This window comes from Lolium rigidum, chromosome 3 (assembly GCF_022539505.1).
Source record: "Lolium rigidum isolate FL_2022 chromosome 3, APGP_CSIRO_Lrig_0.1, whole genome shotgun sequence".
In the NCBI taxonomy this organism is placed as follows: Eukaryota; Viridiplantae; Streptophyta; class Magnoliopsida; order Poales; family Poaceae; genus Lolium; species Lolium rigidum.
This window is the reverse complement of record NC_061510.1, coordinates 358729560-358747995: the sequence shown is the minus strand read 5'-3', so window position 1 is coordinate 358747995 and position 18436 is coordinate 358729560. Positions and strand designations below refer to the sequence as shown.

Here is an 18436-nt window from a genome sequence, read left to right as displayed (position 1 = left end):
AGTGAATGCCGTGCATATCATCTGAACTTGATGTACTACTTGTCACCCTGAGCACCGGAAAATTATTGATGGCTGTGATCTCATCTACTGTGAGTTACGGCGCCGTGTTCGCGAGCGGTTGACTCCTAATCTTGCCCAAGTACGTTCAGCTGCTCATCAACCATGTTGTGCCCGCACCTCTCAATACTCAAGGTGAGCGGGTCGGGATGGACGCTTTCAAGGTACCCGCCCAAGGTGATAGACCGAGATGTTCCTGAGATGATGCCTTCTGAGCGCCGGTCCAAGGAACGCCATGACCATGCTAGCTCCAGCTCCTCTAGGCGCCCACAGCGTGGTGTCTCTCGGTTCTTCTCTAGCTTATGGCAGATGTGCAAAAATACCAATGATGTTGCACATCAAAGTCTTTCTTTGAACCAAGAGACAAGGAGGCGCCAAAATGAGTTCATGGCTACTAGGAATGTGCCTGTCCCTCCTCCTGGCCCTGAGTTGGAGCCTGTCCACGCACCAAACTGGGAGATGCCTCTCCTTTCTGATGAGATGTTCCAGAACTTTGATCCTTCCTTGTACTTTGGTGCTCCTCCTCCTAGACCTGCTCGTGCACCTCATGCGTCGATACCGAAGATGAAGAGGATGAAGGTGATGAGGATGACAATGGCGAGGATGAGGATGAAGAGGATGACGATGAGGATGGTGATGGCAGCTCTCCATCCGCGGGGCACGAGTTCTATTGATGGGACGCTAGCATCTCTTCTATTTTTCTTCGCCTTTTTGGTGTTCCGATGCCAAAGGGGGAGAAGAGAGTAGAGCCTAGAATTACGGGGTTCTTTGATGGTCACAAGCCATGGGAGTTGCTTTATTTGGATTTTATATGGCTTGTGCGTATTTGCTTTGATTTCTCAAGAACCATTTGCTACTTTGAATAATTCATGTATGGATATGTATGGACGACTATTATGTGTACTATTATGTGTGCTACTCTATGTTAGGATAATCATGCTTTATGCTTATATATCTTGATATACTTGTCCATACCATGCTTGTTTCCTAAAGATATTGGGGGAGCTTCTCATATCCCACAAATGGTGCACTTTGCATTCAAACGCAAATTCTCCAAGTGCACACATTATGGGGGAGCTGTCGTAATATCTTATATGGAATCAAGGTTTAGAGCTTATCATAATATCTATATGTAACTCTAGCTCGGTTTGTCATCGTATACCAAAAAGGGGGAGATTGTAAGGGTATTTTACCCTTATCCATTATTTTGGTATCTATGACACCGTGCTAGAGTATTTGGACTAATACATGTCTACAAGATGACTTTCAGGTATTAGCCAAAGAGGTATGATGGTGTAGCAATGGAACAAAAGGCAACGGGAGACCCCCCCCAATTCGACGAAAAATCAGCAAGTTCTTCAGAGCCTGGCCGGTCACAGATCCGGTCGGACCGGCCCTGGCACCGGACAGCCCGGTCACTAACCGGACCCAGAACCGGTGCCATCCGGGCAGGTTCCAGTAAAGAGGGCAAGCCCTCCGGTCGCCATCCGGTCGCCAGCCCGGTTTTGGACCGGCTGCTCCGGTCCACAGCCCGGTCTGACCGGGCACCAGACCGAGCGGCCCGGTCAGCAACCGGACTTTGCGCCTGTGCCATCCGGGCGCCATCCAGTAAGCTCAGACGCCTGCCCGGTCAAGACCCGGTCCCAGCTCCGGTTGGAAACCGGCCGGCCCGGTCTGTGGCCCGGCTCCGTCCGGCCGTGGACCGGCCTCGTCCGGCGCCAAATCCGGTCGACCGGGTTTCTCGACGAATCTGCTGATGTGGCAAGTGACCAACGGCCGTATTTCGAAGAACACTATAAATAGGCCTTCTCCTACCTCTGAACAGTTAGGCAACATACTACAAGCTGTTCTTGAGCTCTCTCTCTCTCTTACTCCATTGCTAGAAACACCAAAAGCCTCAGATCTCTCTCCTCCTCCACCCAAACTCAAATCCCTCCGGGGAATCATTAGAGGAGGACCCGATCTACCGTTCTACCAAGCCAAATCTCATTCCCCCTTGTATTCATTGAGAAGCTTGCTTCCTAGGGTTCCTTGGAAACCCTAGGTGGGCAAGAGGAGTCCGGAAGCATCCGAGCTGTGGATTTGCTCCGGGCAAGATTGTGAAGGTTTGGAGGCTACCTCAAAGTCTACCACAAGTGAGTGAGCTATTCCTTCGTGGGATAGGCTCCGGAGAATAGGGTGAGCCTTCGTGGCGTGGGGAATCCTTCGTGGGACCTCCACCCCTCCAAACGTGACGTACCTTGTTGCAAAGCAAGGGAACACGAGAATACATCCTCGTCTTCGCGTGCTATCGGTTATCTCTAACCGAACTCCTTACTTGTGATTTAAACTGCCTGAGAGAGCCTTCGTGCTCGAGATAGTTGTATCTTCATATAGGTTGCTTCACCTAGTTTGCATTAGGCTCATCTTTATATTCCGCAAAGCCTAATATTGCAAAGAAAGAATTAAAATTTGTAGAAACCTATTCACCCCCCCTCTAGGTTTACCATCTCTATACTTTCATTGTGTCACAGCGTGCTCTTAATGTGCAGCCGAGTGCATCTACTCAACGCTGCAATTTATTCAAAACAAATGCACTAGTTGGTCCTGATAAAGCTTGCAAAGTCATTATTGATGGTGGGAGTTGTCGTAATCTAGCAAGAAAGGAGTTGTGTGCCAAACTGAAACTGAAGTATCTACTACACCCGCATCCATATTATATTCAGTGGTTGAGTGATAATGGTGAGATGAAGGTAAACCACATGGTGCGTGTTGATTTTGAGATTGGACCATATAAGGATTTCATTGATTTTGATGTGCTTCCTATGACGGTGTGTCACCTACTATTGGGTCGGCCATGGCTCTATGACTGTTCTGTGCAACACAATGGCCGTGCCAATAGTTATGATCACTTGGAGTTCAAGGGCAATAAACTTAACTTGCAGCCTATGTCACCACAGCAGATTGTCAATGAATCTCGTCAGGAAACTGAAGTACAGTTGGAGGATGCACCCATAGGTAGGCAAGAGAATTGTAATACCGTGAGTGATATAACGAAAAGTGAGAGAGTGAATTCTTTAGTGCTATTAGCCACCAAAGAAGATATGAGAGAATTTAGTGAGGATCCTACAGCCATGCCTCTTGTGCTCATGTACATGGGTGACGTTTTGGTTTCTAACGATATGACCCCTATTTCTCTTGGTGTTTCTAATGTTTTGCAGGAATTCAGCGATGTGTTTCTGGAGGAGGTACCCGTAGGATTACCACCATTGCGTGGTATTGAGCATCAAATTGACTTGATATCCGTCGCCTCACTGCCCAACAGGGCGCCATATAGGACGAACCCCGAATAGGCGAATAAAATACAGATGCAAGTACAAGCTCTACTCTATAAAGGTTATATCCGCATAAGCCTTAGTCCTTGTGTTGTTCCTGTTATTCTAGTTCCTAAGAAAGATGGTACATGGCGCATGTGTGTAGATTGTAGAGCGATAAACAACATTACTATTCGATATCGTCATCCTATTCTCCGCTTAGAGGATATGTTAGATGAATTGAGTGGTGTTGTTGTTTTCTCTAAAATTGATTTGCGTAGTGGTTATCATAATATTAGAATGAAAAGGGGGATGAATGGAAAACAGCCTTTAAAACAAAATTTGGTTTATATGAGTGGTTAGTAATGCCTTTTGGTTTGACTAATGCACCTAGCACTTTCATGTGAATGATGAACCATGTTTTGCGTGATTTTATTGGCAAGTTTGTGGTTGTGTACTTTGATGATATATTAATCTACAGCCGCAATGAATCTAATCATACTATACATATTCGACATGTTTTGCAAGTGTCGCGTGATAATAAACTCTATGGTAATCTTGAGAAGTGCACATTTTGCAAAGATAAGGTCATATTTTTGGGTTATGTTGTATCTAAGCATGGAGTAGAAGTAGATGTGTCTAAAATTGAAGCAATTCAAAATTGGCCTACTCCCATGAATGTGAGTCAAGTAAGAAGTTTTCACGATCTTGCTGGGTTTTATCGACGTTTTGTGCCCAATTTTAGTACTATTGCTGCACCTTTGAATTAATTGACTAAAAAGGGTGTTGTATTTGAGTGGGGCGTCACCCAAGATCATGCTTTTGATTAACTGAAAAGATTGTTAACTTCTGCACCGTTGTTTGCACTTCCTGATTTCAATAAACAATTTAAAATTGAATATGATGCTAGTGGTATTGGAATTGGTGGTGTGTTGATGCAAGAGGGTCGCCCAATTGCATATTTTTCTGAGAAAATTTCTGGTGCTAAGTTGAACTATCCTATATATGATAAAGAATTGTATGCTTTAATTAGATTTCTTGAGGTTTGGCAACATTATTTGTGGCTAAAAGAATTTATCATACATTCTGATCATGAAGCTTTGAAATATCTGAAAGCTCAATCTACATTGCATAGGCGTCTTGCTAAGTGGGTTAAATTCATTGAGTCTTTTCCATACATTATTAAACATAAGAAGGGAAAAGATTTGTTGTTGATGCTCTATCTAGGAAGAATATGCTATTAACTCAACTTGATGTTAAAATTTCTGGATTAGAAGTACTATGTGATTTGTATGCCACTGATCATGATTTTGCTGAACCATATCGCTTGTGTGCTATTGGTAAAGCATGGGAGAAATATCACATACATGATGGGTTCTTGTTTAGAGCTAATAAACTCTATGTTCCAGAATCGTCTATGCGTTTGCTCTTATTGCAGGAATCACATGCTGGAGGTTTGATGGGTCACTTTGGGTGTGAGAAGACGCTACTCAAGCTAGCTGATCACTTTTATTGGCCAAAGATGAGGCGGGATGTGGATAGGTATGTGAAGAGGTGCATTACTTGCAACAAGTCCAAGTCCAAGCTGAAGCCTCACGGTTTGTATACTCCTTTACCGGAACCTACTATACCATGGGAAGACATTAGTATGGATTTTGTGTTGGGTTTGCCGCGTAATAAGTAGGGTTGAAAATGAAACGAAAACGGACGAAAACATGCTTTATCGTTTTTGTTTTCCTCTATCTTGTCGGAATCGAAAATGGAATCGGAAACCCCGAAAACGAATATGAAAACGGTAATCATCGGATATGAATACAGAACGGATACGTAGCGGATACGTTACGGAAATGGATATTTGCCAAAACACAATGCTGCATAATACCTTGATTTGTAGACCGAAAGACACACATAAATAAAAAGACAATAAACAAAGATATATCACTTAACTTCGACAAGTGGCAATTCAACATAAAGTAACACACATAGTTTAACAGCTGCATGCACACATAATTATATAAAGTGATTAGGGTTAGAGTAATTAGTGGACTTGATACGTGGCTAAGTCTAGTTTCATGTGTAAATGTAGGCCTACTAAATGCACGGGCCTCTCTAGGTTATATTTTCGGAAACTTTCCGTATTTATTTTTCCGGAATTTACTCTACCGTTTCCCTTTCCGTTGGAAAAGGCTCCCTCATTTTCTTTTCCGTTTCCGTTTATGATTTTGCTGTTTCCGTTTCTTTTCCTCTAAATGCCATTTCCTTTTTCATATTCGGCTCTCCATTTCCTTTTTCTTCGAAAACGGACGGAAAGTTTCCATTTCATTTTTAACCCTAGTAATAAGAGAGGTCATGATTTTATATTTGTGGTAGTGGATAGATTCTCTAAGATGTCACACTTTATTGCCTGCCACAAAAGCGACGATGCATCGCATATTGCTAACCTGTTTTTCAGGAAAATTGTACGTCTACATGGAGTCCTGAAGACTATTGTTTCTGATCATGACGTGAAGTTTATGAGCTACTTCTGGAAGAAACTTTGGTGAAAGCTGGGGACGAAGCTACTTTTCAGCACTACTTGTCATCCCCAAACTGATGGTCAAACTGAGGTGGTGAATAGAACATTGTCACAACTGTTGAGATCCATGATCAAGAAGAACCTGAAGGAGTGGGAAGATTGTTTGTCGCATGTGGAGTTTGCTTACAACAGGGCGGTACATTCTACCACAGAACTGTGTCCCTTTTAGGTGGTGTATGGTTTCAAACCCATTAATCCACTTGACTTGTTGCCTCTACCCATACATGAGAGAGTCAATATGGAGGCATCAAAGAGGGCATATTTTGTACGGAAGATACATGTGAAGACTAAAGAGTTGATAGAGAAGAAAGGCAAGAATAATGCTGCAAGGGTGAACAAGAAACGCAAGGAGATGTTGTTCAAGCCTAGTGATATGGTCTGGGTACATTTTCGCAAGCATAGGTTCCCGAAGCTACGGAAGTCCTAGTTGCTTCCTCGTGGTGCTGGTCCTTACAAAGTGCTTGCCAAGATCAATTTCAATGCATACTCTATAGATCTTCCAACTGATGAGTTTGGTGTCAGTAATTCTTTCAATGTGGCTGATTTGACACCATATGACGGAGAAGACCTTGGAGCGTCGAGGTCGATGCCTTTTGAAGGGGGGAGATGATGAGGACATCCCTACTACACTACTACCTCCGTCATTGCAAGATGAAGACAATGCTGCTGTAAAAGTCAAGTCCAATGAAATTAGGATTAAACCTATGACAAGAACTCGTGCGAAGATACTCAAACAACAGGTGAACTTGTTCCTAAGTGATATTTTGATCGATGAGAACTTTATACTGCCTAAGTCCTTTTACTTACATATGATCAAGTACGAAGAGGGAGCAAGCATCGTACGAGGAGGAGAGGAGCAGCTGGACAAGAAGCTGGACATGAGGCTGGACATGAAGACATCCCATGGATGCGCAAGGGAGCAGAGGGAGGCACGCGCGAGGGAAGAAGACGAAGTCTAGGCCGTCGCCAGGCCCGGTCTGACCGGCCGCCATGCCGGCGCGCCCGATCGCCAAACCGGTCCAACCGGACGCCACGCTGGGCCAGCCAGCGCCGACCGGATTCTCAGCCGGTGCACAGCGGGCAACATCCAGGGGCTCTGGACCCCTAACCCGGTCACCACCCGGTACCAGGCCCGGTTGAAACCGGCCTGCCCGGTCCCAGACCCGGTCGATCGGCCCCCTGACCGACCGTGTTCGAGTCTGTCTCGACCAGATCTGATCTGGGTCGATTTTCTATGTATTTTCTTGAACCCTGGTCATACTGAACCCATATATAAGTGCCCAGGACGCCCCCAAATTAGGTTTATACCACATTTAAGATAAACCCTAGTTCATAGTTGATTTCTTTGCAACTCTATTGAATCTCTACAACAATCCGCATCGATTTGGTGTTTTGCTACTGAAAATCTTGTGTGATCTGCTGTTCCATTGGGAAGTAGACGGTTGCAACTTACCGCTTCGTGGTCGGCGGCTACATTTGCAAGTGTGTGGAGTTGCGAATATCTTGCAGGGTTGAGAGCTTTTGCATTGGCGACAGGGACCAATCGAGAGACTCGTTGCGTCATACAAGTTATCATCCACTTCATCATCGTTTTATCTCCGCTGTGTTCATCACGTGTTCATCACATCCACCGTCGCTTACGGACAAGATTGGGCAACCCCTTATCAATAATCTTGAATTAAAATAACAATTAAATGATTTTAATTTGTTGTCCTTTTTTATTTAATATGGAATAATTAATATTTTTAAATCTGCAAATCGGAATTAGACAAATAATATGTCTATATCGATCAGAAAAATGAGAGGAATCGAAATATGAAATTCATCTCATATTGTGAACCTAAAAATATTTTTTCCAAAACTCATGATCATTAGATCATGTACATTTAGTTCAAATCTGACCGACTTCATATCGATTTGGTAGGAATTTATCTTTTTCACCAGGGGTAGATGGAAATGTTTAAGATACCCTGGATGGGAAATTGTGCATGTATGGTGGTCTAGTAATTTTTTTTAAAATTGGGTGATACCATTGTGAAACTTTTCATTTGGTAGTTGATTCACAAAACATCCCGTTTTGGGATTCAGAAAATGAAAAATAGCTTTTTAGTGTGAGGAAATGTGAAGCTTCCTTCGGCAACATTGTTTTCCATTCCAAGATGCACATGTGTGCACAATATAGGGACATTATCACAAACTATGCCACGATTCTAGCCATAATATTGGTCGTTCGGCATGGATGTCATAAAATATCTCACATGATAGCTCATTTCGGAGAAGGTTTTTTTGAGCTATTTGTAATATTCCATGTTTGATATTTTTCCAAGATAAATCTTATGTTTTCTACAAATTTTGTTATATTATTTGTATTTTTCTAAACTATAATGATTTAGTTATGATTTTTCTAAAGATTAATTTTGTAAAATGGATAATGGAAAGAAAAATATGTACCGACCGGACGCAGTTAGCTCGTTGTCACGGTGGAGAGGTTGTGCCGACGGCTTACTTGTATCGACGGTCAGACCTGGTCTGTGCCGATGGCCGAAACTTTGTCGACTACTACCGGGCTTTTTGTACTGACGACTTGCCTGCTGGTCTGGCTGGAACGGGCCGTGTGCCGTGGTTTCAATATTTAGTCGTCGACATAGAGTTTCTCTACAGATGGCTTGCCTGCTGATTTGGCTGAAATGAGCCGTGTGCCCAACATTTAGTCGTTAGCATAGAGGATGGGCGTCGGCATCTGATGCGTGCATCTTGTTTGATCGTATTGTGACAGTTGACAGTAAGTGTTTATCTAACCACTCGCCATAGTTATCACTTTATACTAAATGCAGCGTATTATAATATTCTTAACACGTCCACTAGCTTTACCCTTGTGACGTCTTGGGTGGAGGTGGGCTCCGTGGACCCACTACGGGAGAATTGCCGTACGCCAACGGCCAATCGATGTGCCGACGGCCAAATGTCGGGGCCGTCGGCACTGGAGCCTCCGGAGCGCGGTGACAAGGATGGCCGTCAGCGTTAAATTGGCCATCGGTACAGGCTGGAGGTGCCGACGGTCACCGTCGGCATAGTTCTGGCCGTCGGCACAGGACCAGTCTGGCCGTCGGCACAACAATTTTTTCTTTTTATTTTTTACTACAGACTTGTCCCGACGGTTATACCGTCGGCATAGCTTTTTTCTATTTCTCCACGGCAGTCTTCAAAAAAGCATAACTATATCATTCTAATTGAGAAAAATAAGTATAATATATCAAATTTTGCAGAAAAACAAGATCTATCATACAAAAATATCAAAAATGGAATATTTCAAATACCTAAACAAATCTTCTTAGAAATGAGCTATAATATTGGAGGTTTCATGGCTTTCACACACTCCAAAAATGAAAAAATGGTCGTCTGTGGGTCGGACTAGAAATCCGCGTACGGGGTATTGCTTACCATCCTAGGGCCCACACATGTGCTAAATATGACCTCGTTTCGGCAAACTATGCCATGCCGAGGCTGTTTCCCACCTCATTTCCCCTGAAATCCATAAAACTCCGCACGTGATAGCCCTTTTCGTGAAGGGTTTTTCAAAATAATTGCCAGATCCCAGTTTTGACAAACAGAATAGTTACTATGACATATAAAATGACGTCGCGCAACTCCGTGGGATTTTTTGACTTCTTTCAAATTGTCATCTGGCCAAAACAGAGCCCCTGGGACATGTGGTATCGCTACGGGTGTGCGGGTGCACCCATTCGCGAACAAACTAAACGGGTAAAATTAGCACATGTAATGATGCGTTGTAGAACTAAAAATATTTTTTCCGGAATTTCTGGAGCGACGGATAGTTGAGCCCTAGTTCAAATCCGGTCAGTTTCCAGCGGATTCGGCGGGACACCGCCGGAAGCCGCATGGTTTCCCAAAAAGCTAACGCGTGCAAATGTCATATGATAGGTGGTGCGTAGGTGGTCTACTATCATCGCACGGAGGTTTCACATCATACTAAAATGCGCCCCATGTAGCTGCTTCACAAATAAAAATCATTTGGGCATGCTAAAAATTAAAAGATGGTCGCCCGTGGGTCGGATTAGAATTCCGCACCCTGGGTCTTGCTTCCCATCATAGGGCACACACACGTGTCAAATATGACCTCGTTTCGGCAAACTATGCATGCCGAGGCCGTTTCCCACCTCATTTCCCCTAAAATCCATAGAACTCCAGACGTGATAGCCCTTTTCGTGAAACGTTTTTCAAAATAATTACCGTATTCCAGTTTTAACAAACCGAATAGTTATCATGACATATAAACGACACCACGCGGCTCCGTTGGATTTTTTGACTTCGTTCAAATTGCCATCTGGCCAAAACAGGCCCCCCAGGATATGCGGTATCGCCGTACCGGTTGTGCGGGTGCACTCATTCGCGAACAAACTAAACGGGAAAAAATTAGCACATATAATGATGTGTCGTAGAACTAAAAATATTTTTTTCGGAATTTCTGGAGCGATGGATAGTTGACCCCTAGTTCAAATCCGATCAGTTTCCAGCGGATTCGGCAGGACACCGCCAGAAGCCGCATGGGTTCCCAAAAAGCTAACGCGTGCACATGTCATGTGATAGTTGGTGTGTAGGTGGTCTACTATCATCACACTGAGGTTAATATGATTGATATGATAGTATTAACAACAAGGTGTCATTTCTTGCATGGAAGCTCATCCGAAGAGAACCAAGAAGTTAAGCGTGCTGAGGTAAGAGTAGTGCGAGGATAGGTGATCAACTGGGAAGTTTGACTACAAGTGCAATTTGACATAAGATTAGGAGTACTAAGTGTGATTGTGAAATATTAACAAGTAAAAAAGAATAAGAAGAAATTGAAAAAATAATAATAATATTTTTTTCAAAAAACATAATTTGAATATTTTTTGGAAAATAAATTTGAAAATTTTGAAATACCAATCTATGCTGACGGTCAATCTATGCCGATGATGATCAGGCAGTCCCTGACCAGAACTATGCCGACGACGATACGCCGACGGTCACTATCGGCACAGTCTGTGCCGACGGCTAGCGGCCGTCGGCAGACTGCAGCTCCGGTAGTGACCAGATTACGCACGCAGTGCACATCAACCTCGCCCAAGAGGTGATTTTTGTGGCACTTGCTCTGTCGGGACGGGAATCTGCGTGAAGTGGGCTCTTTGCTCGGCTCGGGAGATCGATCTGCTTCGATCGGCCCCGGAATGGGTAAAAGTTTGCGTATTGATTGATGATCGCTTTCGTCCGTTCGTGCTTCCTCAAGACTTTTCCCTCCCCTTTTTCTGACCCCAGAATCCAAAAGAACGTTTTCGTGTCTGTCTAGGGCGGCGCTCCAGGGCGACCTGGCGGCGGCGGCGTAGGTCAGAGTCGGTACCGGCAACGACTCCGCTATCGGGGGACTTTTTGTCTCCCCGGCATGGAGGTCGGGCGTCTCGGTGTGGTATCGGAGGAGCTGGAAGGTTTGAAGGCGCGGGCGCGGCAAATTGTTCGCAATTCGCGGGATCCGTCGCGAATTCTGCAGGTGATGCGGGCGAAAGTAGCGACCTTCCTCAACACCGGCGACCTGGGGGCTGGTTGCAAGGAATCTCCCGCGACGAGGGGAGGTACGTCTGAATCTCCGCCCACTCGGCCGTCTCAGGTCCACGATTGGGGCGTGATGCCTGCCCCGATCATGGCCGTCCCGATGGAAGACGAAGAGGAGTTCAGGAGGTTTGAGGAGATTAGCGGGGCTGAGCCAGGTGAGGAATCGGGTATCTTCGATATAGTTTTGGAGAAAGAAGCGGAGATGGTGTTTGTGTCGTGCGAACCACGATCTGCCGACCACGTGATGAAAGGTCGTCAAGATATCGTGTGTTTTTCGATGGTTGTGAAGGGCCGTAAAGATGGAGGCCTCGCTGCTCCTGCTCTTGTTACAATAGGGGAAGCTGAAGGACCAAACTTGCTTCTGGACCTGAATAAGATTCAGGAAAGGACGTGGCTACAGAGTGCCCGGTTACTAGTTTGTCTTACGGAGTGCCCCCCCCTGTCGGAATCGAATCTTTCCTAAAATAGCATGTGGGCCCTACTTTTGACAGCAACCTGTAACAACCAACGACAGCCTGGCCACGTGCTGTTTTCCCGCTCGGCTTCTTTCGCGCGGTAGCGCGCTCGTGTGAAAAGGAGGCCCAGCTGGTCCAGTTAAAAAATACAAGCAGGACAAAAACTACAGGACAAAAACATGTGGACTCTTCCAGATCGATCCAAAACCTAGCTCCTCTCCTTCTTCCTCCAGTAGCCGCCGTCATTCTTCCCCCATGTCCTGAGAACTCCTAGATCTCGATTTCACACAGAAATTACATGTGTGAAGACGAATTTGCACAGGAAATTACATGCAAGGAGAACATTAATCAGGAGGAAGCATCAAGATCTTCTACCTGGAGGTCTTTCTTAGTAAGGTAAGGTACTTCCATATCCAAAGATCTGTCTAACTGTTACTTCTGTTGTATAAAAACTAGCAAAATAACTTTGAGAAGACAGTCCAGCACATGTAACAAAAGGGATTTCATGCAGTAGGATGCACTTTTGTTAAACTAGAACAGTTCCAACGCAGAACATGCATCAGTAGGTTGAATATAGTTCACCCTTGATGTATAATCCAGGGGAAAGTACATTAAGTTCCATAACCATAGTAGTAATAGTTTCTAGTAGTGGTAGTAGTTTGTAGAACATACCCAGCTGAACAGAGAGAAATACTTCATATGGAAGTACCTGAACTACATGCATATGAACATCTGATCCAAAAAGAAACAAAGTGGCCAGCTTTTTGGACTGCAACATTAGGTTATGTTGAAGGCACCAGTTAATACTAGCCTGAACATGATGAATTGAGATGAAGTTCCCTTAGAACCTGCACAAAAAAGGAAATGTAAATTAGAAAACTGTTATGTACATTGGCAAGCTATTTGTTTCAGTAGGAATTAAAGCTGTTAGAAAAGTACAACTAACATTTTCGCATTAGCAGCATAGTTTGAATAAAAATCGGAAGAAGCATGACATGCAGATGCTTGTTTACTCTATCTTGTTTACAAGTAAACCATTATGCTCCTTTCGATGTACAAAGTTTGTTCGGTAGTGCTGCACATGTAATAAAAAACATGGAAAAGATGTGATTTATAACTTGGTTCTCCTTGTAGGGATGGATTTCTGGTTCCAAGGGCATAACGCCGGAATTGACCTTAATGAACCAGCTCATGAAGAAGCTGCACCTGATCAGAACATGGCACCTGATCAGAACATGGCACCTGATGATCCTACAGGGCAGGCTGAAGAAGTTACAGGGAATGAACATGGTTCTGCTATTAACACAGGGGGAACAGCTGACACCGGTGTTGACTCTGCCGATACAATATCATCAGATGATTCAGGTGGGGAAGAGGAAGTTCAATCCACACCAGACCTGACACCAATGCAAAAACCCTACCCAGAACAACTTTTCAATACTTGGGAGGAAGCTAGGCAGTACTACAACAGATATGCTAAGCATGTAGGATTTTCAATCAAGTCTAGCACATCTCAGAATTCAACAAAGGATAAACAGAGAGACAAATGTCTTTTTGTATGCAATAAGAGTGGAAAAAATGTTGATATCAACAAGCAGGAAGTACCCCCTGTTAGGCAGCGCAACCGTAGTATAACTAAGAAGACAGACTGCAGAGCTCGTCTTAGGGTTAAAAGAAGAGGTGAGAAATGGCGCGTCACTATGTTTATTGAGGATCACAACCATCCGTGCTTGAAGAAGTTTTCATTGAAGAGGTTCTTGAGGTCACATAAAGGGATTCCAAAGGAGGAAAGAGAATTTGTTAAGCTATTGCACAATGTAAATCTGTCAGCTGGCAGGGTAATGTCAATCATGGCTGAGCTATATGGCAAACTTGCAAATGTTCCTTATGAGAGGAAGGATGTAAGTAACTACATGGCCACACTTGACAATGCAGCTCAAACAAACAATGATATGACGTTGCTACTTGCCAAATTTGATAAAATGAAACAAGATGATCCAGATTTCTTCTACAAGCTTGATCTTGACCATGATGACATGGTTAGAAGGATTTTCTGGGTTGATGGTCCTGCTAGGGCAGCATACAAAAACTACAGTGATTGCATTTCGTTTGACGCCACGTACATGACAAATTGCTATAGCATGCCGTTTGCCCCATTCATTGGTATAAACAGGTACGGGCAGTCAATTCAACTTGGCTGTGGATTCCTACGCAATGAACAAGAAGCTGATTATGTTTGGCTTTTTGAGTCATTTCTCGAGGCAATGGATGGTGTACAACCAAACAACATAATAACAGATCAAGACGGTGCTATGAGACTAGCTATTCTTGCTACATTTCCAGATTCATGTCACCGAAATTGTAGATGGCACATAATGCAGAATGCTCAGGGTGTGTTGGGTAATGACATGGCACAAAATGAACCTCTAAGGTTGGAGTTCAATGCCACAATTGACCACAGCATGACTGTCGAAGAGTTTGAATCTAGGTGGGAAGCTATGATTATGAAGTACAATGTTGCAGATAATAAGCATTTGCAAGACCTGTATGACATCAGAGCCTCTTTTGTCCCTGCATATTTCAAGGACAGGTTCTTCCCATTTCTGCAAACTACTGCACGCAGCGAAGGCTTTAATGCGGTGCTAAAAAGATACATCAGCCCGCGCAACAGTTTATTACATTTTTTTGAGCAGTACCTTAAGCTCCAGGAGAAAATTGATGTTGCAGAGGATTCAAATGAGTTCCAAGTGGAAGACAAACTACTGAGGTTGTGGGGCGAGTGGCCACTTGAAGAGCACGCCTTTAACGTTTACACAAGACCAATCTACTTGCGTTTCCGGGCTGAAATTCGTAAAGTAACATCCTATAATGCCAACCATTTAGAGGGGCAGTTGTTTGATGTTGTACCAATAGCAGGCTCTGTTTTCGGCTATGGCAGAAGGAGTTACAGAGTGGTTGCTAATGTGGATGATGAGATGTACATTTGTGAGTGCTCAAAAATTACCAGGGATGGTTTATTGTGTTGCCATGTGTTGAGGGTAATGCAACAGTTAGGTGCTGTACAATCAATTCCTGAACATTACATTTTACCTAGGTGGACAATGCCCCCAGATGATATTGTGCCAGAAAAAGTTGAATTACCAGAAGTGCCATTAGGCCGGAAGTTGTCAAACAAAGAAAGAAAACTAATACGATATGGAACACTATGCAATGATTGGACGGCATATGCTAAGGTTGCTGCTGAATCAGAAAAAGGTAAAGCCTTGGCTGATAAGTACATGCGCGAGCTAGGTAAAGAATTATCTGCAATGAAAATTACAGCAGCAGCAAAAAGAAAAGAGAAGAAGAAATGTACCAAAAACCAAGAAGATACATATGGTGATGCAAGCGTTGGTGATGATGGACAGGGAAGCAGTTCAAAGTACCATCATGTCAGGGATCCTATTATTACTACAACTAAAGGTCGCCCTGAGGAAAAGAGGAAGAAGTCTGGCCTACATTTGAAGCCGTCCAAGAATGTGAAATGCAAGAACTGCGGTTCAGCACAACACAAAACATCTGAATGCCCATCAAAAATTATTCCAGACCCAGAACCCCAGGAGATCAACTTCTTGCGTGATATGATTTAGTGGATTGGAGTGATGTTTTTAAGTTACCGTACTGTAAAATTTGTGTTAAATTCATCCCGCTGAATATGTTTTGGCAAACTTGTGGGCTAAAGTGATTTTTGGTTTGGTGTTGTTACTTCATTGGTTGCTATACTGAAATGTAGTTTAAAATGTGTTACTGAATTGGTTGCTATTTTGAAATGTATTGCTTGATGATGTTACAGAATGATAAAAGGAGTTTTTGAAAACTAAAACAGACATTCTATGCTCTAAAAGGTATGCACATTGGAAAGTAAAAAATGCAAGAAGAATACACTTGTAACAAAAGGTTTGATCATGAATTGTAACGGCTACTTACATCGAAATGTGCTTAGAAAAGGAGTTCCTGCCACTCTATCTTGTTGTCAACACATTCCAGCCACTTAAGTGTGGACTGCTTCCTAATGTCGGGCATGTCAGATGGGTTGATCGCTGCAGTCATTTTCCTTCCATTCCATAGCTCAATGGCCTTAAGCATGAAGAATCCACAATTGCACCTACAATGTGAAACCAGTAGTTAGAATTCACGAAGCTATGAAGGCAATAAAATATGGATGGACACACAGTTATGGAACAAAAAATGCTAAACCACATGCTTGAACAAGTGTAGTTTTACTTACGTTGTTTTCTGCCTTGGGGTGTCGATGTGCTCTGTCACCCAATTTTCAATGTTTATGGTAGATTCACTGTAGTTTTTAGCCCACAGGTACTTGATTGATCCAATAATTAACCTGTAGTCTTTGACCAGTACGCGATTGCCTTTCGCTCTAAGTGAATCCATCACCTCGAACCTTTCCGCCTTTAGGTTCAACACAATCAGATAGTAGTGACCAGTGTGTTGTTTGATATCAGGAGTGAGGTCTTGCAGAACTGGGAACATAACCTGTTGATTTTGCAAAGAAAAAAGTTCAAATGTAAGAAGGTAGAGGCATAACGTAAAAAATTGTTGTGTATTCAGAAAAGTAAAAGAACATATGAACTGCATGCTAACCTGCTCTTTGTGGTCAAGACGATTTTCTGAATTCATTTTGAATGCTTTGGTAACCACTCTGTCATTAATGCACGTCGCCTTCCTTAATTTGGTCTTTTGAAGAGAATAGTTACATGTGCAACATAAAAATAAGAAGAAAGGTAACAAAATGTAATAATCAGTGTAATATTGACGATAGATGTATAAAATTCAGAAGGGATAACATCAAAAAAGATTCAGTACTAACCGCAAGAATTAATGGCATCACATGTTTTTTCTGCTTTGCCAACTCTGGAGCAAGAACACGGATTGCCATTTCGCATGTAGAGTTGCTCAACCAAGCTCCAGGCCTAACTGAATCTGCTAGGTCTCGGACGTATATGAAGTATTTCCCATCGTCAATGATTTTACTTTTGTTGATGTCATCTTTAGTTTCCCCACCGTAAGAACAAAGCCTCTCGTAGACTTCATTTGCAAACTTCGAAGCAGTCTCCTTCTTGCTACATCCGAGGAATGGTGACTTTTGATTTTGTGCTGGTTTGACAATCCTTTTCTTATGTGGCTCAGGAATAGGGGTGAAACTGTTTGAGCCACCAGATGTAAGAAGAGCATCTTGAACAAGAGGTTCCTTCCCCTTTGCTGGAGTCTTGGTTGGCATTTCAATCCGTGCATAGATCTTATCTAAGGAGTCACCGCTGTCCTCGTTACTGGATATTACTACTAACTCTTCCTGAACAGTGTCTGGTACGTCAGTTTTGTTGCAAACAACTTCAGTTTCCAGAGTGCTAGGATCATCCAACCCAAGATCAAGACTTTTGGATGCCTCCATAAGAGTTTTGTTGCTCTTAGCAAGTGTTTCTGGTACACTGACAGATCTGCTGAATCGAAGCTGCAAATTTCTATTCATGCTGTCCTGAAGATTTGCAGCCGGTCCACTGGGAATTTCCGCATTAAGAGATTTTGCTTTGGCTTCAGCTGTAGCAAATCTTGTAAGCCTCCTAGGACTGTCTGCAACTAACTTCGCAATTATGTTACGTTGTCTGCTAGGCTTTGGACTTTCTTCTGTATTGACAGATGCCTTCAAAGGAGATTTAGACCTTGTTATTGGTCTGTCCAGTGTAGCACTCTTCACATTGTTACAGTCCATAGCAACAGGCCCAGCAGATATGCGATTGCAATCCTTGTTCTGTTCTCCCTGGATCACAAAGGAAACTCCCTTCTTTCCACTTCCAGTGATGGTTCCCTCAGGTGCTTGGGCATTGAAATCCGGATAACAGCGTGTCTGCAGTATCATCAGGCAAGATGTCATTATTGAGGTTTGAATGGGATCCTGATGCATACAACTGAAGCTTTGTCAGAGCATCTGGAGTTGAATCAGAACAAGCAGATGCATTAGTTGCAGTAGCAGCAATCACTGTTGTCCCATTAGCTTCTTCGTTTCTCCATGCACATGTTTCTTCAGCAGGACCATGTGATATATTGTTGTCAGAATGGCAAATCTTCTTGTGAGGCACAGCTTCTTCAATAATAGTTTCTTCAAGAACATCAGGCACAGTATGCACAGATTTCCTCTTCCTTAATGTGTCCTCCTTGACATTTGGGACTGGAAGATCTTCTGCTTGACAAGTCTTCTCGATGGGAACACGAGCCTTCCTTGTTCTCTTAGGTTTGGCTTTTTCAACATGCTCAACAACTTGTTCTTCAACTTGTTTGGAAGATGGTTCTTGCACTTCTAATGTTTTGATGAAGGTTGCGACACCATCTTCAAATAAGGTACACATGTTGATCACGGCTAGCCTGTACCTCACCAAGTCCTAAGAAAAAAATGAAACACA

At 43.4% G+C, this 18436-nt stretch overlaps 1 protein-coding gene across 1 annotated transcript; it reads right to left on the bottom strand.

Annotated features, from left to right (window-relative positions):
* Nucleotides 1–12745: 12745 nt before the first annotated feature.
* Nucleotides 12746–17392, bottom strand: LOC124700392. The gene is made up of 5 exons (XM_047232525.1): nucleotides 16849–17392; nucleotides 16623–16715; nucleotides 16252–16514; nucleotides 15951–16128; nucleotides 12746–12832 (listed from the first exon to the last, which is right to left on the bottom strand). The coding sequence occupies exons 1-4, from the start codon at nucleotides 17257–17259 to the stop codon at nucleotides 15963–15965; spliced, it is 933 nt and encodes a 310-aa protein (XP_047088481.1). The 5' UTR covers nucleotides 17260–17392; the 3' UTR covers nucleotides 12746–12832; nucleotides 15951–15962.
* Between the last annotated feature and the right edge of the window lie 1044 nt (nucleotides 17393–18436).